Source organism: Andrena cerasifolii, chromosome 10 (assembly GCF_050908995.1).
Source record: "Andrena cerasifolii isolate SP2316 chromosome 10, iyAndCera1_principal, whole genome shotgun sequence".
Lineage (NCBI taxonomy): Eukaryota > Metazoa > Arthropoda > Insecta > Hymenoptera > Andrenidae > Andrena > Andrena cerasifolii.
In genome coordinates this window covers 8,186,633-8,213,347 of record NC_135127.1, presented here as the reverse complement: position 1 = coordinate 8,213,347, position 26,715 = coordinate 8,186,633, and the positions used below count along the sequence as shown (strand labels likewise).

At 50.3% G+C, this 26,715-nt stretch overlaps 1 protein-coding gene across 4 annotated transcripts in view; it reads left to right on the top strand.

Annotated features, from left to right (window-relative positions):
• Window positions 1–26,715, top strand: part of Oamb (Octopamine receptor in mushroom bodies) — a 75,685-nt gene that overhangs the window by 39,879 nt on the left and 9,091 nt on the right. The window contains exons 2-4 of one of the 4 annotated variants that reach the window (XM_076821185.1): window positions 3,500–3,606; window positions 23,404–23,709; window positions 23,753–26,467. In XM_076821185.1, coding sequence (XP_076677300.1) covers window positions 26,207–26,467 — 261 coding nt within the window. In that variant the 5' untranslated portion in view covers window positions 3,500–3,606; window positions 23,404–23,709; window positions 23,753–26,206. Of the gene's footprint in view, window positions 1–3,499; window positions 3,607–15,227; window positions 15,597–23,403; window positions 26,468–26,715 lie in introns of those variants that run through there. The other 3 variants (XM_076821187.1, XM_076821186.1, XM_076821188.1) reach the window with 3 other exon arrangements.

Sequence of the window (26,715 nt, the reverse complement as noted above, 5' to 3'; positions counted from 1 at the left end):
TCAGTTCCCATCGAGCTGTTACTCAAGGCGGGACGATTAATTCTGCGGTCAACGCGTTCCCAACGCTCGAGGGTGATAACTGCGATCGTAACGAACAACCCCCTTCGTGGACACGGCGGTGATACACGAGGCCTGTTCCGTTTAATCGCGTGATACGAATGGCGACGTTGGAATTCAGGGGAAGTTTATCATCGAGGCTTTTCCGTTCCGCGATCGCTGGGATCAAGCACCTTTGACCCTTCAAGCCTCTCCTACCCCCCAACACAGTGAATGGCGATTTCGGGAACTGGCGGCCGCACGATTCATCTCCTTCAGCGTCGTGGAAGATGGATTACCAGATTCTTCGGGATCTAATCACCCTTCCAATCTCCTTCCTCCCCATATCTACCGGACGATCGTAATTTGACTTGATTCTCCCTTCCGGGGGACGTAGAACCTCTGTACTCTGTTGCTTCAGTGCTCTTCTAACCAGGCTACTGAACTTTACGTCTCTGTTAACCTTTGAAGAACACACACCAGTTGTTTCAAGAACCAAACGTGCGCCACCTCCGCTGGTCAAGCAACCAGCTGTGGATCGCGGAAAAACATAAAGTTTCCATCCCCCCCCCCCCAGTCGCCAGGACCTTTGAACTTTGTAACTCCCATGGGCTCTCGAACTTCGAACTTTGAAACTGGAGAACACCCCCGGAAGTTGTGCGCCGAACTCGCAGAGTTGCCCCTTGGTCGACGCGTCTGGCCAGTTCGGGAGGGTTGCTTTGCTCCGCGTTGATTTCGATTTTAATTCCGCCCACAGCGGCTGAAACGCTGCAGCCGCGTGGGCGGTGACTAATGAATGGCTGTTAAACGAAACGTAGAGATCTGCTTTTCTTTTTCCACGGCAGCCCGTAATTTATTGAAGTCGCGCTGCCAGTCACGGGACTACCGCGTGGGTGAAGCCTCCCTTTCCCATATCGCCCCTGGCGCTGCTCTAGAGTCACAGGATTCCAAACACGTGGGCAACGTTGACGCAACGACCTAACTTGAAGCGCTGCCCGTCGATGTTCTTCCACTTCCTCCACTAATTATGCGCGCATCTGACCCTTCGATATTTTTTAAAGGTACGATATATTCCTCCTCTTTCTCAAATTTTCTGTCGCAGCTGGAAGCTGGTGCGTTTCGCCAGTTATTGTTTCACCGTCAGCGACGTCTAGATATCTCGACGATAACTGGGCAGAGGGCCTCGAGGCGGCGGGGCTAATAATAATACGATAATCCTCTTCTTTGTCGCCTTTTCCCTCCTGTCCGTGCCTCTTTAGCTTCCCTCGGTCGAAGGACCAATCGATGGGAACGTCCGCGGACAATTATGCCTCCAGTATCGTACACGGCCCTATTCGCCTCGAAATTGTGGGTAAAGGGAACGTAACGGGCTGTTAGCCAGCAGGCAAATCCCCTTCAGCGTGCTGAGCAGCTTTCCACAAAGAGATTGATGAATTTCTGCCGTGAGGGTGGCCGTACAGCTCGCACTATCCTCTAGCGGAGTGACCGGTTCACACTGGAATCCACACTGTTAATTAAGGGTGAAATTAGTCGAATGAGAAATTCGAGGAATCTCGTGGAGCACCTCTCGGTTTCCCCCGCGTGCAAGATTGTTGGTCTGGGTCCCTGATTCCACGTCGATCTTGTTTTAGGTGATAAGCTTCGCTTGGAGGGCTTCGCTGAGTATTGTTACTTGCTAGTTGCCTGAGTTTTGGAGAGCTTGCGAGGGGGTGGGTGAATATTTATTAGCGTCTTTCGGATCAGCCTTCGTGGTTTGGGGAGATCGCGTGCGTAGGCGGATCGAAATGGCAGGAAAGTCGATATCAGCGTCGTAAAAGTTGGAGCGGCAGAAGCTGGAAACGACGGTACTCTTATATACAGGCAAACATTCTTCAAGCATGCAAGGAACGATTGGGAATTCCGGGCAGGTAAACACCCCGTTCGGTCTCTAATTTACGAGACTGTCGGCGACCGTCCAGGGGAAAGAGTTTGCAGAACGTGTCTTTTGATCTTCCCCTTTTCGCAGAGGTAGCGACTCCGCGTCTATTTCCTCTGCAATTTCCGGCTTCCTTGTTTGCCGTGCCACGATTACACTCGATAAATATTTTACGTGTCGTCGATACTGGGGAACGCGTCTTCCCCGCGATTGTCTTCTGCGTGCACCGAAAAGGGGAGGGCAGCTGAAATGCTGAGGCGCCCGGTTCTTGCGCTGGAATTTAGAAATCGTGGTCCTAATTTGGAGGATATTTTGGCGAGGGGAGTTTATCTCTGTCAATGATCCGCAAGTCTCTAAATCTCTAAGCTCTCGAGTTTCCAAGCTTTTAAACCCTCAAGCTTCCCAATCTCAAAGCTCTCGAATCCCTAAGTTTCCAAGTCTATTAGCCTCCGTATTCCTAAGTTCCCGAGTCTCTAAGCCCCCAAGTCCCTAAGCTCTCGAATTCCTAAGTCCCAAAGTACCCAAGTTTCTAAACTTTTAAGCCCCCGAATTCTCAAGTCCCCGAGTCTTTCAGCTACCAAATTTCCAAGTCCTCGAGTCCCTAAGCTCTTTAATTCCTAAGTCCCTAAATCTCTACACCCCTCAAATCTCTAAATTTCTAAACACTTAAGCCCCCGAATTCTCAAGTCCCCGAGTATCTCAGCTCCGAAATCTCCAAATCCCCAAGTCCCGTGACGCCTGATCGATTGGAATTGCCATCTGCCCCCTATCTCCCTGCATGTTAACGACCAAGTCCGAGCTGTCGAAGCAACGGTGCACCGAAAACAATGGCAGTATCGCGGGCCCGATCCGTGTCGGTGTTGTTAGCCAGCGCGGGAACAAGGTGAGAGGGTTTCGCCGTAGTCTATCGTGCGCGCACGAAGCCAAGGAGTCGGAAATCGAGGGTGCTTAGCACGCGACTTTGCAAGGCCAAGCCGTGGCAGGCCATTTTATAACCAATTAGTTTCCCTCTCTAAGAAACTGCCTACGGAAGTAGTACTCCAGCGTCCTTCGGTTTCAGTCGAAGTGGCCGGATGGGGCTCGCCACGGACGAAAATAGAAAATCATCGTGCCGCGATGACTTGGACTTTTTCGCGCGGAGTCACGAACATCAACCCCCCCGAACAATACCAGTTTATCGTCTTTATTAATCGAAGATGACGTCGCGTGGGACTAGCGTACCGTCGTTTCTGCGCCGTTAATTTCCTTACGATCTAAAAACAACCCAGCTACTCCACCGCCCTGACATCCAATTTCGCTTGCGCTAACATTTGCAACCCTTTCGCGTTACGCGTTGTTACGATCTTTCGCGTTATTGCGTCCCTACTTGTCCCCCGCGTTTTCCTTAGTAAATCCGTCGTTCCACGAGAACGTACTGCAAATGGGATAGGAAAGCTGAACTTTGGCCCCGCTGCGAGCGAAACGATCGAGATCTTTGGAAAAATGAAACCGCCCCCATCTAGGAAATTGAATTTCTCGATTTAATCAGATCTCTTAATCTCCTTTCAGATCCCTGACCACACGAGAAGGTCAAGTTGTGGACGTTTCTCCCGATCACTGGAGGATTATCCTGTCCCGCCGTCCCAGGGATACGAGTTCAATGAAAGCCTGCCTCGGTAAGTCCTTTTACAATACGAATTCATTAGTGTCTACCCTTCCGTCGGATATAAGAATCACTCGCACGACCCCAGGGACCACTTTCCCTTTAAATATTGCAACTTTATTGCGAGCACTCGAGGCAGAATGGATCCTTCGGAGTCCAAAAACAACTCGCACCTCGAGCATCGCACGCTACCCCACTCTGTCTAAATAAAACATCGAGAACACTCCTCGAAATCAAGCCCAACTCGCTGGTGCAAAGATCCACGGAATTCCAAGTGCCTAACGACGTTAATTCGGAGCATCGTTGAGAACGAATCCGCGAGTCTGGTCGAGAGCACGGAGGATCGATCTCGAGGAAAAGGGGGTGTACAAGCCCTGCAGCTTTTCTTGTACACGGCAGCGCGATCTGGAATGCTGTCGACCCCCATTTCCCAGCAGCTTCAGGAATATCTCGTCCGCGGCATTCCATGGTCGAGCTTGCAAAAATACGCGCGGAATGTATCACGCTCGAGTGCGCAACACGGGATCGTCATTTTATTGCAACTCCTTCCGCTGATCCCTCTGCAGCGGTGCTCCGTGCTCGGGGGTTGTTTTATCCGCGAAAGGAAGCCCCGTTTAATGAGCTGCCCCGACCTTCCGATCCTGCTCTCCACGGATAATGCGATTACGGTCGCGTTAAAAGTACCGCTGATTCGTCGGCGTATCGTCAACAGCCGTGCCACTTAATCCCTCTGTAATGGCCATCGGTGTCGTTATGCAAAACGGCATGGATGGGAGAGGATCGATTCGTTAATTCGTTCGATATCGTTCGAGTCACGTTGGCCACGATCGGACGGATCGATCGGCTCCATTGAACTTCCAAGAGAGACGCTTGTAATAGTCGAGAGTGGTGTATCTATTCTGTCTTTCTGCAGGCTGGAGGCTGATAGTCTAGCGATAGTATTTTGAATTCAGGGCTTCGCACCAAGAGGGGTGCGTACTGGAATTTTCATGGCAGAAAAGCGGGTTTAGTGTCTCTCTGTCGAAACGACGTAAGAGAATCAACGTCTATTCTGAAATGATGATGCAGTGTGGCAGCGTGGTTAGGAGAAACGGATCGTACGTGTTCAGACGAATGCAGGTCAGATTCTGATAATCTGGAGAAGGATCTCCGAGCGATTTGTCCTAGTCCCTCGTTCTGTATCCCTCCGCAGACTTTCTCGATTCTTGCAGCTACCACTAATCCATTCGCATTCGAGTAAGGTGCCTGGAACACCTCGCGCTCTCCGCGATGTTTAAACTCGGGCAAATCCTCGTGCAAGGAAAGGATGGCGGAAAAAGTGTGAGGAAACTCGTGCATGGTGAAGTCGTCGGCCGAATTTTACGACCCTAAGGCTCAGGATAATCCTCGGGGATGGGGCAGGGGATGAATCAAAGTTTGTCGGCTAGTCGCTGAAAGCCGCAGCCTAAACGTCCTGATCCCGATTACACGCGGAACTTCTCGCCGTCACCTTTCAACGCAGCTCGGTTTGCTACCTTCGGCTGCCTCCCTCGCGACACATCCTCCTATGTCGGGAGATAAAGCGACGCGAGAAGTTTCGCCCCCTTATTTCGCGGTTAATACGTCTCACGAGGCGGATCACTCGTGGCGTTTCCAGCGAATCTTCGATCAGACCTCGCTCCCCTTTCTGCTCCGCCGCGGAGCGTTGTCACCAAGTTTTGGAATATCCTGGGGTGGCATCGTTCGACCGTCGTCACTGTCGTCGCTATCATTTTCGCCTGCTTCGATTTCTAGTTACGCTGATTCTGGGATTGTAAATAATTAGTGGGCTTTATGGTAGTCAGAGGAACTTCCACTTCAAATGTTTTATTCTTCTTATCATCTGGCGTTAGAAATATTGTTCCCCAAGTATGAGAGCTTCAGAGATAATTAGACGCAGAGATTACTAGCCCACACTCGAATCCCCGAAGGGAGAAAATCGAAGCTCTAGCACAGGTAGGCGCGAAAATGTTTCTGGAGCTTGGCGCACTCGAAGTGGCGAGCGTTTTCGAGGGCGTCCCTCGCCGCAGTTTTTGAGAGGCTGGCGTCTTCGCGATCCAACCGCGGAACAATGGACTCCACGGGACAAGAGTGTCTTCTACCGTCAACCTGCCCTCCCTTTTGTCCCGGAAACAATGGGCCCGCGAGCCGAAGCGGATCAACCTCCCTCTTGGCCGGTTTTCGTGCCTTCCCTTCTCGGCAGAATTCCTCGCGGCCCTTTTCGCGTGCACCTGCGGGGCTCCCTTCCCGGCGCCGTGATTCGATTCCCCGCGTACAATCGATAACTCGTATCGCCGATGCACCGAGTCCATTGGAAACTAGGCTAGACGCTGGCTCGCTGCGATACCAGCCAGAGTTTCGCCCGCTGGAGGAGCTCCCATGTTGCCGCAAACTTAGCCGAATGGAGCGCTAAGGGTTGCTTTATGGGGTTTCTCGGTTCAAGTGGATGGAACGAGCACTTTCGCGACGAAGCGGCAGCTTCTGTTTCCTCTAGTGGTTACACAAAGTGTTTCGAGTATTTTTCATCTCGCCACCAACGACGTACTCGCGTCTGCCCCGCTGGAGAGCAACAAAGGCAGAAGGGGATTGTAATTAAGAATCGACATGAAGCATGTAATGATATTTACAAACTTTCAATTCCGCAGCGCAAATATCCGTCGAATCACAAATATTTATCAACGTCCCTGGCTCCGCTCGCTTCAACGCGATATTTAACTCAGCGTCTCTCTGTTTTAACGCGAGTCGCGTATACCCGCTGACATGGAATAATTGCGATCCCCCGATATTTACAATTCCAACATGCCGCTGTATAATTCCGCAGCGAGCCGGCAGCTGTATAATAAACTCGGCCAGACAGGTACTGCAACTTTGTGTATCAGACCTACCAATGTACACAGTAGTTGGTGGCCAGAAGTGATGCTCGAAGATTAGAATAGAGGCTCTGGGGGATGAAGAAAAAGCTGGTGCAGCTTGGTGCGCCCCTGTGCTATCGAGCACAGTCACCGAAGAGCAAACAGGTCCGCGAACGTCCACGCGCGCAGCGCAGGAAGCACAGGCGAGGGTGAAACAAACGCGTCGTCCATCGAGGACAGCCGTGCGACGACGAAACGTGTCGGGGTCGTGTTTCGGTTAGTTAATCTTAAACCACGGCCATGTAATCGCCGGATATTGGCAGGGGACGCCCGTTGAAAACGGCGCGACGTGTAAAACGACCAGCGGCCAGCCTTCGTAAACGTTTCCAGGCTGCGATCAAACAGCGTAATTCGTCGGAAATAACGCGACCAGTCGGCCGAATTCGCCGTCTGTTTGCCGTGTAAGCGTCGCGTCAGACCCGATGGGGTGGCTTTCGTCATTAGGCTAATTATTAATGCCGGCGGGAACGCGCTGGACGAGCGAATCCGCAGGGAAACAGAATTCCGGATAAACCGAAGGCGGCTCGCTTTACTCCCCGTTTTCTATAACAGCCGCCACGAATCTCGCGTCCCAGCGAGCCCCGAAACCCTCTCCATTCGCGCGTCGACGGCTCCGCGCTCGTTCAGACGTCACGGACCCACCCACCACTAGTTTGTCAAATCCCTTCGTCCCTTCGAAAGCAACCGACAGTTTCGCCAGTGGAGAACGAATTTCGCCGCGCAAAGCAGCCGCCCACGGTGGTGAAAGGAGCGTGTTGCTTCGATTCCGGGGTTTACTTTTCGCCGACCAGCCGTGTTTATTACTTCCTGCAGCCCGGCCGGTGGGTGGGCTTCCAACGAGTCGCGATTAATCGTTCGCTGGTCGAATTCCAGCGGCAAATGTCGCGACCCCGCGTCGTCGCCCCGAAACGCAATTAATGACAACGTTATCGCGCGGACGGGGGTGCCGTAATTAGCTCGCGCGCGCGACCAAAGCGATTACGCTCGTTCACTTCGTTACGGTTTATCGCGCGATGGGCCGCGTTAACGTCGTCAACCAAAGCCACCGTCTTTTCCATCGTGCATTATGCTCGCCGCTGGATAACGAACCGTAATGGCGCTCGTATCTGATTAAACAGACAGAGGGGGGAGGGGGGTTGATTCCATCCGGGAATCCGAGGAATTTGCTCGTGATGAGAATCTGTGCTCCGCCAGCGGGGATAATAGAATAGCTAGCTGCTAGTTGGAAAACATCGACGGGTACGAGGGTCCTCGAAATCGCGAGCCTCGACTGTTCCGCGCGTGGGCGTTTAATAAGGCAGGCTTATTTAGCGTAAAACGAATTGTTCCTGGAACGAAAATGCTTTCTCCTGTCCACTCCGCTCGCGATGTATTGGAAAGAGATCGTGGTAGGAGCCACGGTTCTGGGCTTGCTAGGTGCACCCTCGAGAAACTACGAAATTAATTACAAGGTAGATATAGGCGGCGAGCCAGTCGGTGGCGTGGGCGTTATCCAGGCTCCGCGAAGCCAGCGAATCAGCAATTTGCCACTTTGTACGTGGATGAATGGTGGGATCGCTGTGTCGCGACAATCGGTAATTAAGCCCGGCTTCTCTTTGCCGCGCTGATGACTGTCGGCGGAAAGTCGCAGCAACGAGCGAGAAAATCGTGCGCTGCCGGCGGCGAAGGGGTTGGCGGGGGAGCACGCGATCGCTGAATGTCAATGAGGCTTATTAAAGTCAATACCGACCGTACGGATTGCATTCCGCGTGCTCAAACATTACCGCGGACACGTGTACCGAATGAAGAGGGAAAGCGAGCGATATCGCCTCGCTGGAGACTCGATGTTTTCGTTAATTAAACGCGGGGACAAAATCAATCGCAGCTCGACCGTTTTCCACGCAGGCATTGTGCAGTCCTCCCTTCCTCTGGGCCCCCTGAACTTTCTCGATCCTGATTTCAGAGTAGCGCGACGCAGATTCGAAAACGGAGCTCGCGATAACAATGATTCTTTAACGAACGCCTTGTCGGCTGGTGTAATTGAGTTACACGGCGAGTTGCATCCGCGCGGAGTAGCAACGGGACCGCGGTTTCGTTCCTCTTCCTTCGTCCCTTTGATTAGGGACAGTTTGAAGGGCGCTCTCATGGGCGAGGCGGGCGCTAACCGTCGAATGAAAGAAACCCAGTCGCCAGTCCCTCGACGCGCCAGATAATCGCTCGGGAAATGCGAAAACTCCCGCTTGCCGAGGGAACTTGGGAAATTACATAAAGGTCACGGCAGCCGTACGCCTGCCCCACCGTTTCCGAACTTTTCAAGCTTTAACGCCTGATCTCCGCGACCCTCCAAGCGGCTACACTACTGCGCGAAAATATTCACCTTATACTTTTACAGTTTCTTATTCCCTGTTTTTCTCAAGTGTTCCGTGACAAAGGATAATTTTGGCAGTTATGGTGCTGTTAGGTATTTCCTTCTCGTTCTTTAACAGTTGGAAGTGTGCAGCATTCTTAAGTAGTTGGTCCCGATTCCATTGATCTGCTTCAATCTCTCGCGATCTGTCGACACGCGAAGGTGTCCCGGTGGCGTGAAAAATCGGTCGAATGGACGCGCTTTCCACAATTTGCGGATTGTTCTGGACGCGTTTCCGAGCGGCGGCCTGCAATTCAATTAACCCAATTGACTCGAGATAGCTGGTACGTGGCCCTAACACGGGACGTCGCTCGAATGTCAATATTTGTCAATGGCCAAACGGCAATGGGCGCCGCGCGATTGGTCGCCTGCTCGCGCGTGCAGCTTCCTATGCTCTCGTATTCCTCTCGTAATGCAGCTTGCCAATCTTTCGCGCTTCATAAATTCTAATACTGTACGATCTGCGTTGCTGAATCAACGATGGAAGGGCAAGTGGGTATTTTCTTGGAGGGATGGAGGTATTTTTTAACAACGAGGGAAGGAGGAAGATACTTCATTTACACAGATAAACTTACGGGGAATTTTAATCCTGTCGAAAGATTAAAGGATTCCCGAGTTCCTAGAAATGATATTTCGTAATCTCCAGGGATGCATCGCTTAGGATCCTCTGCTAAGGAATAGTAGCCGCCTGAGGAACCATCGTCCACCTTCCTGATATTTAAAAAACTCGATCCAACTGTAAAGGAAGTTCTTTTCCAAAAAATTACTTTTACCCCTGGAGCGACGAGGACAAAAAATGGCAACAGCCCCGAGCCGTTCGTCCCATATGCGCAGCGTGTCGCGATCAATTTAATCAACCGTTAATTTAATTAATTTCCACTCGGCAGCCGATTACATTAATTAAATTTAATGGAAGTTCGACCACGGGGAGGAAGAATAAATTGGACGTTCCGATAGAGCATAGGAAGGTGCTCCAGTTATGACCCAAAAGATGGCGATTTATTTCTGCCGAAGATTAGGCAGCTGGTCATCCACCACTTTCGACAAAGTTCTCGGAGACTAACACCTCATTTCTATGTCAATATTGAGCTCGCAGTATAATCAAAGAATACCCAACGCTGATTCAATCTATGGATAAGAAACGACTGGCTTTTCCCTTATCCTTCAGAAAGTCCCAGCTGTATTCCTACGGATCCCCACGAATTCCCATGCATTCTCATTAATTCTCATGCATGCACGCGTTCCGCGAGTCGCGAGGGGCTAACCGCACTCGGAAGTTGCGCGAAATCCGCGGTCTTGCCGTGTCGCTCGTATAAAACGAAACAAACGCCATTATTAAGGCCAACTGCACGGCGAAAATCTCGCGACCGTGGCTCCGGCAACTTCTCCGCAGACGTTCCGCAGTTAATAATGCCTTGTTAAGTGGCCAGGCCTTGCGAGCTGCACTTAAGTCCTGCATACTGTATGCACCGCCGCAATATACGCGCCCACCGTATCGCGATAAACTCCTGCAGCAGGCATTTCGTCCTCCGCCAGTCGTTCAAACCCCCGTGCCCTACGCCGAATTTCGCGGAACAGCCTCGTAGCTCCCCCTTTGTCCCACCCGCAGGAAACTGCATTCTCAAAATTGCGCGAGGACTTTGCGCGTAGCCCTTTTTCCCCTGGAAGCTTCGTTTTAATCGCTCGCACCAGAATTACTGTTTTAAGTGGCCTTTGGACCGGAGGTGGCGAATTCTTCCGAGTCAAAGATGTTGCATGAGTATTCTGTGGATACTTCGTCTTTAGGTGATAGAATTACCTATTTCCCGGTTGAAACGCGAAAGGAACTTGCACCGTGTTGCGGACTGCAGTCGACGTGCAACTTTCAATCGAATCTTCTTTCCATAGAAAGAAGATTCGATTGAAAATTGCACGTCGGCTGCTCATAAGCCTTATCTGAATCTGGGGTTTGCAATTGACTGATTAATTACTGGGTAATTCCTCGTTCCGGTAAGGGAAAGCTGAGCTTCTCGTTGCCGAAAGGGAATTGGTGGACGGGCACGGAGGAATAAAAGGTCGGCGAGTTCGCAGGCAAAGGAGGAAGTAATAACTGGCCAGCTTAATAACCAACATTGTAGTCGATTAATGGGAGGCTGGCCGAGCTTTACAACTTCATTGTGCCGTTCGTTCCTCGGCCATTGTGCTCGCCCTCTCCATTACGGGGGCCTCCGAAGATCAACCGCGGCAATTCCAGGGTCGCCTGGGGCCATGACGATCGCGATTCCGCGATTTCCGAGCCAATTAACAGAGCAAATCGTCTGTCTGGGCGGCTTTCCCGGCTTCGAGAGGGATCCGCTGCAAAACACCGTGACAGTGGCGTGCACTTGTCTGCGAAATGAGCAGACGCTGGCTGCAAGTGACGCGCGAAAAGTAGAATCGCGAAACCATTTCGGACGAAATTGAAAGGCTCAGGGGCTGCGAGTTTATCGCACAACGGGCAATTCTGCGGGAATTTTTCTTGGAAATATGCAACGGAGATGGATTCAGCGAGCGAAGCTGAAAATTCTGAATTTGTGGTTAGTGGATTGAGCTCTTCGGATCATTCGCAAATAGGGGAACTTAACGATAGAATTTACCGCGCGAATTTACTACAGTGGTCATTTCAAGCCAAGCGGGGAATTAAATACATCAACTTTTACAATTTAGAAACAGGTGCCTCCTTATTCTCGCAAAGCTCCGTGAAAATACGTACAAGAGGGAAGCTTGTACGGCGAGCTAATGAAAAGAGTACAGCATTAATCCCGGATCACGTTACAGATCTAATCATTGGAAACAATAGCGGCGCTCACGGCGCTGGCCGCGTTTCCACGAGCGCACGCGACCGACGAAAATCATCCGTGTTCGCGTAATCTCGCAGCCCTTTATCGCGTTCGACTCGACGCCATGTTTATCAGCGCTGCTCTTATCGACCTACATCAAGTATGTAACTTGGACATTAACGTAACGCTGCGAGTAGGTCGAGGACTACATATTTCTCGCAGTTGCTTCATCTCACTATTCTCCCGTTTAGAGTACCTCCTTCTACCCCTATCGCCACGCTTTCAGATCATCCATCAATTACCCTTGCGTTACATATCGCAGCGCACAGAAAAGTAGAAAATTCACTTCATTCCTTTTCCATTTCAGATTCCATACTGACCCCTAACAGAACTTGAATAAGAAAATTTCCGTAGCAACCTTTCACAGCGAATTTCCCACGCTATTATGTTCTAAAATTCTTATTTCCTCGAAGTACTGGCACTAATATAATATATTCTAATATATTAACCGGGTCCGGATTAAGACTTCTAAGGACCCTAAGCTTAAAATATTTCGAGGCTCTCTAACACAGAGTAGTCACTTCAACGCATTGTACGATTTCTTAGGCATTTCTGATAATCTGACTAAAAACGGTTTCTAGCAAACGGTAGATTTTAAAATTCAGAAAATTTCTATGGTGCCCCCTTTTCTCCTGGTGCCCTAAGCACGTGATTATTTTGCTTATTGGTTAATCCAGCCCTGATATCAACTAATATGATATATTCGCTGAGCAAGAGTTAAACATCCGCGCACTCAGCCAGGATCGACTGAGTGCGTGGGCGTTGCGTGCACATGCGACACAGGCGACGTGAAAGGGCGGCGTATTAATTATGGCGGGAACTCGCGGCCGTCGCAGTTTCGGCGCACGCGAGTTAGTTACGAGTGGACTAATTCCAAGCGTGGGCCCGAACACGGAGCAAAGGGCTGCTCGGGACTAATAATCGAGCGGGCAACGGGCGATACGCCGGCGAACGGAGCAAAGTGCCGCCACACGTCGACGTTAATCATGACGCCGCGATACGTACACCGGGCGTTTAATTAACATCGGCCATTGGAGGCTGCCGGTAATTGCTCGACGGAGTTAAGCTGGAGGTAACGACGTGTCCAGGGTTTGGATTTCAATTGCGCCACGTCGGGGCCCGCAGGGGCAGATTCAATGTCCGGGAATTTGAATGACCGTGTCGCGCCCGAGTCGAAGGTGAAACGGCACAATGCGCGCAGACGTAATTATGTAACCGAAGCTTGATTGGAGGATCGCGCACCGCCCGCTCGAAAAAGGGAAATTGATCGGCGTTTCAACGGCGTCCCAGCAACTGGTTGGGGAGCGTTTGGAAACGGAGATGTTGGGGTGCTTGGTTCGGCGAATGTTGTCGCGGTAGAGTTTGATTCGTTGCGGCGAGATTTTGTCGTTTCAGAGTAGCTAGCTTGAATGTTGAAGGGCAGTATCGAGTGTTCCGTGACTCTGTGTTGGTTTCGTTTAATGAAACGGGGTTGGAGCTTGCAGAGATTCAGATGCGATATAGAATTGGGAGGGGGGACAAATGGGAAACGTGAAAGAAATACTCGTATCGCTGTCCTTAACTTTTCCCTCCAAGTCCTTCCGATTCCACGGTAATTTAAGGGGACACCGTGGGATATCCCTTCCAGCCATAAACATAAATTTCGTAGCTCCTAAGGAGGAATTTATACGAAATTTTTGCCACGAGCCAGCGTTACACTCTTTGACACTGAAATCCTGAAACTTTTTAAGATAATGAAAAGTAGATAATTTATGTCGCTCGCCATCTTCACCCGCCCTTAAAGGACCTTTGGCATATCCTCTTCAGCAGCCATTGGCCGTTCTGGAAAGTTCCTCGAGCAAAGCCGCCATCGAACTTTCCTCCCCTATTTTTCTCCTTTTCTACCTGCTTCTTCGTTACTTTCCCACCTTCCCTTGCAATCCACTAAGCTCTCCACGCATCCCGGGACCAGATCCTCAAGATCAGTTGCTGAGCGTCGTAAACATTTATCTCCCATAATCATCCAGCTTTCTCGCGATTCCCTCGCGACGTCTGTCCCAGAAATCCTCGTGTGGGACGGGGAATAGTTGTTCCAACAGAATTCCACGCGAACGATCCTCGATGCGCGATCCAGCGCGTGTTTGCCTGGCGTCAGCTGGCAAATATGAGCGCGGCTCCATTTGCGTTGCTTCGAGAACATCGGCGAGGAACAGGGGCGAGTTCGTGAACGCGCGTGAACGCGTGGGACGAAGGTGCGGGGGAGTTGCAGCAGGAACGGAAGGAGGGGTGGGCTTAGAGGCAGAGGGTCGGTTAAAGGGGAGGAATGGGATGCGGGAAGGGGATTAGGAAGGCGAAGACGGTAACCGCGGTGGACGAGCGCGCGAAGAAATACGGAAAGTGACAAAACGAACAGCAGGGAGGGAGCGGGGAGGAAATGGAGATAGAAGGATCGATGTGGAGGGGAAAATAAATAACGACGAGGGCAAGGTGGGAAAGGGGGCCGCGATGGTGACTGAGCGACGGGAATCGAAGGGTGGAGGGAGAAGTTGTCGCGAAGGGACGATGGAAACTTGATACGAAGGGCTCCGACACCCCGAGCTACCCGATAATTGAGTTTTTGTGATTTTAACGGCGGCTGGGAGCAATAATATTCCGAAGTGACGGCACCGTTGTAGTGGTCGACGTTCAATTAACCGATTTACCAGCTACGCGTACAGTTGTGTTTGTCTTCGGAATTCGGTGGAACTTGAAGTTCAGCGGTGGCTGAAGGGGGCTCCGTGAGGGCGAGTGAAGGAGGGTGGTGCCTTCGGCGGACCGAGAGAGGAGATCGGCTTCTGCCGAACGGCTACCGTAGGGCAGACTCTAATGAGAACGCGAAACAAGTGGAACAGGGCGGTGCTTGGTCAGACGCGGCACATAATCTACCCAATCAAAGTACTACATTGATTCGTATGAAATTGCCATTTCGTGTAGGGAAGTTTGAATGAAAATATTTTGTGCTTTCTAACGATTTTATTCTTCTAAATTTCTGACATTTTCCTTTAACAAATTCTTATTGTATCCCCACCGTAAACAAAGAAGTTCATCTTCACAAATGCGATACTACAACATAATTACGTTGTTACGCTCCATAACACGAAAACTAAGTAACGCGTGCCCTCTGATTGCACCAGCCGAGGGTTAAAGGGAAGTCCACAGTCACTGTGCAGCACTGAACGAGACGAAAGCCATCGAAGTCTACTGAATCACGAGCGGGCACTGAAAGGAAGCCCCCGAGAAAGAAAAAAAAAGAAAAAAGGAGGGCGAGAAGGGAAATACAGTGTGGAAGCGTGGAGGGATGACTGGAGGGTGGTGGGCACCGAAAAAGCCGAATACAGAGGGGGTATCGGGGGATGAATTCCGCACGCGGAACGCGCATGCACGGGTGCAGCGGCACGGTGCGCCCGGATCCTCAGTGCGCTCCTCGCTCGCGACGCGTCCACGACGATCCTCTCGGCCCTCCCGGGAGTCCCGAGGGACTCCGGGCATCCTCGCGATCGCAACTACGTGCTCGACCACCTTGCGAACAGGTGCCGCGTGAAAACTCGGCCGAAAGTCGCGGGAAAACTCGGCGAGCAAGTCTGCGGAGCACCATCTCCCCGAACCTCCGCGCACCGGGGATGAAAAACGCGCCACCAGGGACGCGATTCCGGTTATGAATGGATCTGCTGAAGAGAGGATGCCACCGCTCCAGGGATATCGCGGACAGAGTAAGGACGATCGAGATTCCGGATCGATAGGGAGCTTGGAACTTAGAAGGATCGCCAAGTTCTTTGGTTCGTGTCTCGAAGGGCTTCGTTGAGGAATAAGGGTGATTATTTAGTTTAGCGGAGATTTTGGAAAGTGTGAGATAGAGGAGGAATTGGAATTTCAGATAATTGAGAATGTCTGTGCTAATGATGAGAGTTTGGGGGTTGGTTTAGAAGTTAATTCGACATTAATCTGATGGAGCTTTGCTGTAACAGGAATTACTTGTATTTTTGTTATACTGATTCGTGCAGTTTTTTTTATTGGTGCTCCAGTTTATGGGTTCTATCGTTTGTGGCTTTCTGTTAAGTACACAGCTGTGGATGTTTATTTTAATGTTACGCAAAGGGTGCAGGATATTTTTTCTTGAAGTTTTAATTTAATTTTTTATCAGTTTCCTTTGGTGCGAGCTTTTCGTCGCTCCTGGGATTGAAGCTTGAAAGTGAACACGAATTAAAGTTAGCTTCTAGTAAGAAAACGCATACAAATTTCATCCACAATGTCACGAAAGAACGTAAGTTTTTATTCAAGTTTTAATTGGTTTGTTAAGTTCCTCCTCATCTTTTAAAAGTCTCCTAACTGCCTGCTATTTGTCCAGCACCAAACTGTTACTCAAAGCTATTCCCTACATAACTTGAATGTACACGAGAGAAAATCGAAGCTCGCTGTCCCCTTTTTAAAAGGTCACACGTAGATTTCTGTTAATGAGCAGGAATTAATTGAGCTAGTATTCCACTTGGTACATGTGTCTCTAACGATCGACTATTAATCCAATTATACCCCAGCCTCGACTTATAGACTTTCATTTAACCATAATTTCTCCCACGCACGCTCATCAACATCCCCGTGTTCCAACCCCTAAAGTATCAAGTTCATCCCCATCGCGTTTAGTAAATCGAAGCTCCAATTACTCTCATAAAATTTGCAAATATTCACCCCCTCGTCGATCATAAACTCACACCAGGGAGTCCCTTCTATCCGTGTCAACGCCTCCGTTATCATTCGTCAAACCTTTTCGATCTCGTAACCCGATTCTTCGAGAACACTCATTACCGAGTCCAGAAGACGCTCCAATTAATCAGCGATAACTTGAATCCAATTACCCCAGCCAATAGCACTCAATCAAATCGAACACTGCTCCTAGATTCTTAAAAGCAACGTCCCCCGGGAGAAACCCGTTTATCCACTGTAATTTCCAAAAACACACCGTCGCAACGTTCTCCCCTTTGAAGGGAGCCTCGGGCCAGGAAAACCAAAGCCGCGGAAGGATAATGGCCCTTGCGCTTTTCCAATCCACGCTCCGAATGAAGTGACATTCCAGCCAGATCGCCGATGGGGAATCGTTCGTCGAATCTGGTTCGACATCGTTGCGAGCCGCCCTTAAAACTTTCCATTAATCCGGCCAGTGGTCAAAGACAATTCGCAACGTGCTGGCTGCGCCGAGGCGCGTGACACGCGGCCGTTAATATCGCGATTATTCGCGGCTCAGCCGCCGTTCTTTTCCTCCTCTGCTTCACAATTTTATCGGCGAATCTAGATCGTGGCGCGCGCGTGTCGCCCGAGAACGATACGAAAAGTTGAGCTGGCGAATCCATAATTAAGCTCGCGATCGACACTTGGACGCGACGATGGTTAACTCCCTGGCACGTTCCTCCCCTGAATAATTCATGCGTGGGATATCTTCTTTTCCGCGCCGTTTGACGCCCGCCGCGAGTGCCCGGCCGTTTTATCGGCGGGTCTTTATTAAAACCGCCGATGAATATACAGAAGGCTCCTCTGGGAATCAACCGAGAATGGACACTTATTGGCAAACTGCGCTAACGAAGAATAGTCTTCGGGATTCGTTGGTGCAAAGTAACGTGATTCACTTCGTCAAACGTTTAATTGCAACTTTGCTTTTTGAGATAGAAGCGGGACTAGTTTCTTTGTATCGCTTATGGCTTTGAATTTCTGTGAACACACCCCATGAGTCACAGTGCTCACGGTACGTTCGTCGCTTCAAGGTGAATGGAAAAATAATGGGAAAGGTTCAAAGCCCTTGGTGGATCGATTCGATAAACACCGACTGTTTGTTCTGACACGTCATTAGTGGTGTTCCTCGGTTTTGAGGGAACGGATCAGAGGTAATCACGATCTTGATCGCAGCCGTGGAAAATAACCCTTAACCCAGTCCCACGGACAATGATATCGGTCTCTCGGATCTGTAGCTCCTTTATCTCCTCGCATTCGCTCGAACCGCCGCGGGAAATATATCGTTATTTCATCACCGTGTGAAAAATAGCAGCGACGAGACCGTTACTCGTATCCCGCAAACAGAATCCAATAATTTCCTGAAGAAAATGAGGAAGAAAAAACACGGATAGATTAACATTGTAACGAAAGAAAGCGAATTCTGAAAGTTCCGAACTTGGAAGCTTCTTTTCTTCAGAAGTTTTTCACACATTCTAAATTAATCTCGAATTCACGGCTGGAAAATCCAAGGAGAATTGCAAGTCGAAAGTTTGCTAGCCCTAAAATTGGCGAGCCAGAAGGAGGATCCAGGGATACACTGTCGCGAGAAGAGTCGACATCGAATCTATCATTAGTAATTGACACGTTCGAAATGTTTCCACGCCTCCAGTTTGAGCAAACATTTCCCGAGCAGAGGCTGCTCGAAGCGCTCGATAGTCGATCGTGTGCTAACACGCGCGACTAGCTGCCATCCGCTGAATATCCTGGAAAAATGTGTCGTTCTCGCCGCGATTCCAAGTCAGGCGATTCCGGCTCGATCCTGCATTTCCGTTTGATTTATCGAAGGAACGGGCAGCATATTACATGGTAAACATTTTACTGCAAGATTCTACGGGATCGAAGGAGCAGACGACGCCCTTAAAGGGAATACGGGCGCACTCGAAAGGGTGGGAATGTTGGTTGTTCGAGGTACATCAACGTCGATGGACCATCGAATCGAATTCCCGATCACGGCATCTGAATATTCAGATACTTCTTCGCGACATTTTGTGCACCAGGTTTTTCCGCAGCTCGTAATTTGAATCACTCTTCAATTTGGGAAATAGAAACTGAACGCTTGTAGGTCTGGAATAAAAAGAGTGCTTTTGAGAACTCCAAAATCCTCGGTGCTTATGTCAATCTGATTCGACTGGCTCAGTGTCCGAAGTGTAACGAAGGATCGTGTCCAATCAGAGAAAGTTGGATAGTATCAAGACAGCCAAGTAGAACAGGTTCGTGACTGGTCAGACAAGTAGCATAAACCACAGTGAAACTACTCAAGTAGAACACGCCGGTGCCTGTGCAGGCGAGTAGAAGAAGAAGTTGGTCCAATTAACGTTGAAGTGTGATTTGCATTCAACGTCAATGTCTTCTAAACTCTGCACTTATAAAGTCAAGTAAATCGCCGGGGTTCCCGTGTTGGAGCGCCTAATTAAAGAAATTCACTCCCCTTCAATCTCTTTGCAAGTTCCATCCGGGGTACTCGATTCGCAATGAATGGAAACTTTGCCCGGTAATGTATCCAGCCAAAAGAAACAGGCACACGAAAGACGTCGCAGATATTAAGTTAAAACTGTCGTTGGAAAAAAGCTTGCCCGGGGTGGAGGTAATTCTGGCTCGCGCTAGGAAATTGATAAGCCCCTTGCGGATCCTCGTTTAATTACAGCCCTGCTCGCTGCTGCGAAACTATTTCTTGTTCCCGTTCCCATTCTTCTTCGTCCTTGCCTCTACACAGAGCAACTTTAAATTAAGCAGGGTCGCCAGCAGACCGTTCGCACCCCCTCGTCGCGTTTCAAATCCCGTAATCGGCGCTTTTTTAATCGTCGCGATCGGCGAAGCAGCGTTTCATCGTGACGCGATTATACCATACCGCGAACCAAATATGTAATACAGAATCGATACTGTATTTCACATCGAAGCGGGGGGATCAAAAATAATTGCTGGGTAACGATTTGAACGTAGAATCCATTGTCTCTCTATCGGCACGCGGATTCGGATGAATATTGAATGGAAATCGCTTCCTTGTTTACCATTTCAATGGGGCGTCGCACAGTGGTTTGAATAAAGGAAAAAAGTCATTTTTTGAATGTTAAGTACACAGAATTTTTTCAATACAGTTCCATAGTAGGATAGTTAAAGCACCCGGACCGACAAGAATTTTCTGTAAATACCATTAATTTGTAAGGAAATTATAATATGAAAGTTGGGGAAAGTTTTAGATAAAAGTTGAATAGTTTCTAGGAGGCCATAATTTAATGTAATTAGTTTTTTATATGTGGACGCATAAAGGGCATATGTATGAAGATCACCGATGTTTTGTTAAACGGAACCATATATTTTTTAATACATTACTGGATTCAGTTCACCATTTTCTATGACAAAGTATTAACCTACTTATGTCGACAAACTATTAGTTTAGGAGATATTTTAGTTTAATCATTAATATTGACATACAAATATCTCCTATACTAAGGAGATATTTTGTTTTATTAATTTTGACTTCAGATTTGTAATCAGCGACCTCAAAAACCCCGGGATACCAAGTCTTGTATAAATTGAAGGTTTCGCATTGATGCTATCATATTTTTTCCTTGATATGGGGATTTCGGACCACTGTGCGTCGCACGGTTCGTGCTAATTGAAAGATTTGTTGCGCGTTCTTAAACAGCGCGGCGCTATCGGAATTCAGGGCCGACTTCTTGTCGATACTTCGATTGCATCGCCCGCAGTATATCTTCTTTTGTGACTTCGAAATTTCACAATGCTGCGGACATAATAGCCCACAAGGTAGACGCTTGAATGAGAGCTCAGTGAAACCGTGTCATTTCCTCCGATCAACCAGTGGGCGAAGGACCCCGAGTGACATCTTCCATTTTCTGGCATCCGGTGCTCAAAGAAGCCCCGTTCATTTCGCGGTGTTTGTTGTCGCCGCGAGTTCCCTCCAAGCCTTTCAGTCTAATCGACTCTGTGCTCTTCTTTCTCCTTCACCGCGGCCTTTATTCGCTCCATTTCTTCATTCCTAGGGCGAGCATCGACGGGCACGGTAAATTGCCACGTCTTTAACTCGAAGCGTTCCCCAGCCAAACACCATTATCATGCTAATGCGGATCGCTCGCGCACGCGTTAATTGCAATTTACGCGAGTTCGCGATCCCGCGACTCACGAGAGCGGCCGTGAATAAATAACCACGTTATCGCAGTGTTTTGCCGACGCACGGCGTCCCGACGCCGCCAATTTATCGGCTCCATTAGAATTTCCTCGCGGCGGTCTGACTGGAATCGGACCTGTACCACTTGCCACCGTTTCAGTGGCCTATACGTGAGCAGATACGTGCAGATTTATTCCAACACTGGAATCGTTCATGTAATAACTACTAGAACCGGTGCGAATGCAAATTACAGCGAAGGTTAGTGGTTGCTGGTTGTCTGACTAGAATCAGGGCTGAGCTACTTGCTGCCAGTGGAGTAACACGAGCATGATCAGACATCCGAAGTCTCTACTTTCATTAATTATTTCTGTATAACTTTGGAAGATATCGAAATTAATAGGACTGAGTTTACTATAAAATTTGACTCAGGTGTCCATCGAATGTTAAGTTTGTTCCCGGGGAATTGGATCACTGGCAAACGTCTGCAATGCAGAAAACCGATAAGAGAGCTGGGAAAAAAGATTGCGTGACGATTACTGGCGCATCGCTGGGGGTTGGATAGCACGAAGCTTACGAGGGCGGAAGTACACGTGTAGCGGTCGACATTTCGCACAAAAGACGAAGGCTCTCGCGAGGGTGATGCGCATGCATACAGGATGAGCGCGTGGCCGTCGCGATATTATAAAATGCGCCGTCGGCGTTTTCATCCTCCTGCAGCCCGCGTCGCGGAAATCGAAATCATTGGTCAGAAGGGTAGACGGCGGACGGAGCACCCTTTTCACGCGGAGGAGCCGAGGGTCGGGCTTGAATGCTTCGCCGTTTTTTCCTTGGGCAAACTCGGGACTTGCAGCCTCGAGGACGCATGAATAGGGAAACGGGCGCTGGATGCTTTTCGACGTTCGCGATTCGTTTCAGATCCCTCGAGGTTCCACCCCCTCGAACGTTCCTCCCCTTCGCATCGTCGGCCTGGAAACTATCACGTATCGTGTCATCGAGCGGCAGTCTTTCACCGAGCCCCGCCGAACTAAACTAATTCCCCACTCGTCGAGCCCCTTTTCACCCGAAGCCACAATGAGAGTCGAACAATGGGAGCGAAAACATTGGTTCCCGAACTCGAAGGTGCAACAGTCTCTGTGCGCCTCGCCGGCGGAGCGGAACTTGGGCCGCGATATCGTGTCGCCATTTAATTTAACAGAAACTCCCGTCTGCTAATAAGGTCTGTCGCCGCGGAAGCCAGACGGAGAAAGGGGGCCGGGCGCGCGATGCGATGAGCTATGCACGGAAACAATTCGTTGAAAGCTCTTCTGCCCGCGCTTCCGCGGATGTACGCGCGGGAGGAAAAGCTAATTAATAGACGGAATGCTTTCACGGGGCCGTAAGCTCGGCGAAAGGCCTTTGTCGTCTGCGTCGACACACTGCCGCCCCCTCGTCCTGTCCTCCCCGCGTGCGTGTACATATTTCGGCGGAGCCTTTTGCTCCCCCATTGTTCTTGCTGAATGAAAACGCTCCGCCGGAATGGCATTCTCCGTTCCTGGACGGCCCCTGCCCGCGGATTTCCAACCGTTTGCTCGGCACACAAACAGCCAAAACAACCCCTACGGTTCGCCAAAGCGTACTCTGCGTGCTCCCTTCTGTAGTCGCCCCTTTTTCTCCGCGCTCGAGTAAACTCATTCGCAAATTGGACGGCTGTCTCGCGGGACCCGTTACATACTCTCCTCCTTGGATCCTTTGTCGCTCGTAATCGACTCGTTTTCACTGCGACTGTGGTGCTTTATCTTTCCTGTACATTCGTGTCGATGATTTTCTGTGCCTTTGCCTTGCTACTTGCCACGCTCTGATTCGAATACCTCTGCCTCTGACTCCTCACTTGCAACTTTTTATTTGTCGCGTTAGATACGCGGACCCTTTATGGGCTTCACTCGATCAATCGGCAAACGAGGTTCACTTCAAAGGAAGACAAAAGGATGAGGACGGAGGTAGTCGCCGGAGCAATTACGTGGACAATTTTCAGGGAAAAAGGGAGAAAGGTAGGAAATAGCCAGGGAGGAATAGGAACTCGGTGTACATCGGTGAACGAAAATGGCGTGCCTTTAATTCGCCGGATCCAGCCTCGCGTGAATTCGCGTTTCGGTGATCCTTGTCGTCCGTTTCAGCTCCCGAATCCTCTCTAACCTTCTCTCCTCGCTTGCTGCGTGAACGAAATCATCTTCCGACCGCGGTGCACGGTACGCTGGTCCTCAAACATTCCCCTCGTTCGCGCTGTCGTGTCGAAATTGCACCGCGACTCCTGTGACTCCGCGGGAAACCGCTGGCGGAAAGGAATTCGCCGTGGACGAGGCGGAGGGTCGTTGAATTCATTTCCGAAATATCAGCGAATAAAACATGGCGATACGTGACTGGGCAAGTGGAACAATGGACGTTGCACAATTTAAATGCTAAGCTGCAAGGGAGTACTTGATTCGGTAAGGAGATTAGGTCCGCGCTTGGCCAGACAAGTAGAGTGAACCGCTGCCTGGAACTATCCGATCAAGAAATTGAAATTTCTGTGAACGATTGAATAGCAGTTTATTCTTCCGACCTAGTTTCCAACCTTCGTCATTTACTTGAACGATCACTTACAATATTCAGGTTTATTGCTATCGGTTTCGAAGGATATTTAGAATTGCAATAAAAATGGGAGGTAGTTGAGCATTTTCTCAGCAATCTAAGTGTTTGGTGTTTATTGTTGTTGCAGATATCGTGCATCTCTACGCAACGCATCTGACGATCGAAGTCGATACGAAGGGCTCGCTGACGGAATAATGCGAGCGAAGCGCATCGAGGAGGAGACGCGCTTCAGACTGCTGAGGTACACGCACCGCGCGAAGTGCAGGAAGATCATTTAGTCGCTGGTGAAGCAGAAAGGAGCCGAGAACAGACTGACAGAGGAGACTGAACCGTAGCCCTCACGATTCAACATCTACCTGGCTGTGATTCCCTACAAATTAGCGTCGAGTCGTGTCGAGGCTGGCGGAGGAAGCATCACAAGGCACGCGTCCTCGTGCTCCCGAATCGGTTCGCGTGTGTCTATGCCAGCGTTCGAGGGACAGTTAGTCGAAGTCCTGGGTGGGACAGGACACCTTCGCGCAGCTCAATATAGAATCACGCCCGAGGTTCTCGGATTAGGATAAGGAAAGGAAGTTGCGAGCGTTCCGACGATAGGAGAACGTTCAGTATCGGAGTTTCAAAGGAACGAGGACAGTCGAGGGTGTCGAGAGGCTCCATAGTCGATGATTAGGATAGGGAAAGAGGAATTCGAGGGTCGCGAGTGGAACAGAGGTGCCCTGGAGTTTCTGCAAGATTGGGACGTTGAAACTGGGGTATAGGATCCGCAGAATAGCCAGAGAACTGCGCAAGAAAAGTGGGAAACAACAGGTTGTTTTTCCTACAGTTTGGTAAATAAGTGGAGATAACCGCGAGGTGAAATACCGAGCGTGTGGCGAGGGAGCTGCGAAGCTTGCCCTGAAGAGTAACGCCGAGCACGCTTGTGATATCGAAAGTTCGTCGTCCCCCAAGTTTGCCGAGTAATTAAAGATTAATGCGAAGAAGAGGAAAGTTAGGCGTTTAGGTCGGGGAAACACGGATCGTCTCGAGTTTGTCACCCTTGGCTTCAGGCGGGAGGAGCGAAATTTCAGCGCGACGTATTGAACGGTTAAAAATTAATTCTGGGAGGAGAAATTCGGCTGTCTGGAGGGTGACTCGAGGTTCTTCAAGTATCTGAACAGTTAACGAGAAGATAGGGAAACTTCACAGAGCATCTCCTTCAAAATTGCCAAGTGGGAAAGTAAAGTTAATTAATTTTATATCCCGGCGACATCCCCTCGCGAAATTTTCAAAAATTAAACCGCACAGCCCACGGAAGAGGTACTTAAAATCTCGGAATTAAAGAAACCAGAAAGTCCATCAAGTTCAGAGGATTACCGAAAGGAGCTCAACAACTTCACTCGCCGAAGCACTCCCTCCGACGCGACACAAGGAGCATCTACCCCCTTCCTCTGCGCATCAGAGGACCTCGTCGAGGAATTAGATTCCGTCGCGGGGTGAAAGGGATAAGCGTGGCAATAGGACCTCGCTACGAGGAGACGGCGGGGAAAGACGTGGAAAAGTGCAGCCGAGGCGATACAGGGTGGAAATCCACGGATGGGACGGGGGATGAAGGATGAGCGGGGGAGGAGGATCGAATGAGCTGCGTCAGCGTAACGGGACGTATCTCTCGTTGCAGTGAAATCGCGGATGCGGGAATGGGGATCGAGTCGGGCCGAAGATACGAGATGATCGACGGATGGTCGTGGGTGGAATGAACGAGACCAAGGCCGGCACGCTCTCGTACCAGAAGTCGCTGGATTAAAGACGGAAGGGACGTCGGAAAGGGGGCCAGCACAAGAAGCTTGACGTCGAACGAAACATCGGTGGAAAGATTGATTTGGAAGGGGGTTGCGCCAGACAGGATCCGTCTCCGTGGAAGGGGTTAATGAGGGCTCGGGATTGGACGAGTCGGGTGAAATAATTGGCTTCGGTGGAGGGTACGCTGGAGCGCCGCGACGAGCGAAGAAATTAGAGAAGGAAGAAGGGCCTGGCCCGGGATAGAATTTAAATTAGAGGGAGGGCTTGACGAGGTTCGAAGTTTGCCGAGGCGGCCAGAAGCTTTCCGTGGACGCTCGTAGAATCTATCTGGTGCACGGGTTTGAATGCATTAGGGGATTAAGCGTGAATAACAATTGAAACGGAAGAGGGTCGTCTTGGAGTTCGGAAGTGAGGCGAGCGTCGGGTCCACCGTCGGGCCGGGGGAGTTGGACGTTTTTTGGTGTTCGTTAGCGGATCTGAATAATCTGGGGGCCACTTTGTGCGCGAGAAGAGGGTGCGAAGAAGGAACGGCGAAGCCCCTTCGGAAGCAGGCCCGAAGAAAGTGTCTCGTCGATCGGAGGGACCTAACCCATTCAGCTCAACGGTTGCAAGTTCCTTCCTCCCCGTAGATCAGCGAAACATAAAATACTCCACTTGGGGAGGATTTCAGAGAGGTCCAGCCACTTTCGCCGCTTCGTTGCTGGGACCGAAAGTCTGACGAACGTTTCTCTCATCGTGCCTCGAAAGTACATCCGCTAGAAGCGCTGAGAGGAGGCTCTGGGATATCCCTGGTCCACGGTTCACTCTGGGGAGGCGGACTCTTCCCGTCGAAGGGGCTTAAAGTTAGTCGAAGGCAGAAAGTAGAGTCAACGGGGCAAAGAAATCGATCGGAGTCTAAACTGAAGGAGGCTAGATGGACCCGCGGTTGCTCTTGCACGGAAAATGACGCCACCGAGGTACAGCCGATGATCAATCGCTGATCGATCGATCAAAAGGGGCTGCGCGGATGGTCGTGATGGAGGTCCAGGTCTCGCGGCGACGTCCTTCGAGTTCAGTGGTTCGATCGTCGTGTTTCGAGCCCTCGTCCAGCTGCAAATGCTCCGTAGCCGTTGAAGAGGATCGCACGGACGCGCCCGTGGAGCTCGCCAACTAAGATGCGAGAACTGAACGCCACCGCATGCGCTGCTTTGTACGAGCGCGTCGAGTGGTCCGGCCCGTGGATCCTGGCCACCCTCACCGTCCTGGCGATCGTGAACGTGATGGTGGTGCTGGGCAACGTCCTGGTCATCCTGGCGGTCTACCACACCAGCAAACTCCGAAACGTTACGAACACGTTCATCGTCAGCCTGGCTGTCGCGGATCTCATGGTCGGCCTGGCTGTTCTACCCTTCAGCGCCACGTGGGAGGTCTTCAAGGTGAGTCGATGCTCCTTTCCTTAAATTTCAGAAGGTAGAGACTAAAGGGTGATAGGTCATACGTCGCGGACTCGTGTGAGAACAAGCACCTGCCTTCCGCGTAGATTCATCACTCTATTTCTGTGAACTAGTAAAATGATTCCGAGGGCTCTCAGAAATTGAATTGTTCCCGCGACAAGATCAATTTCCGTTCAATCGTTTATGTGGGGTGGAGCTGGCTGCATACCTTCTACAAACGCTTAAATCTA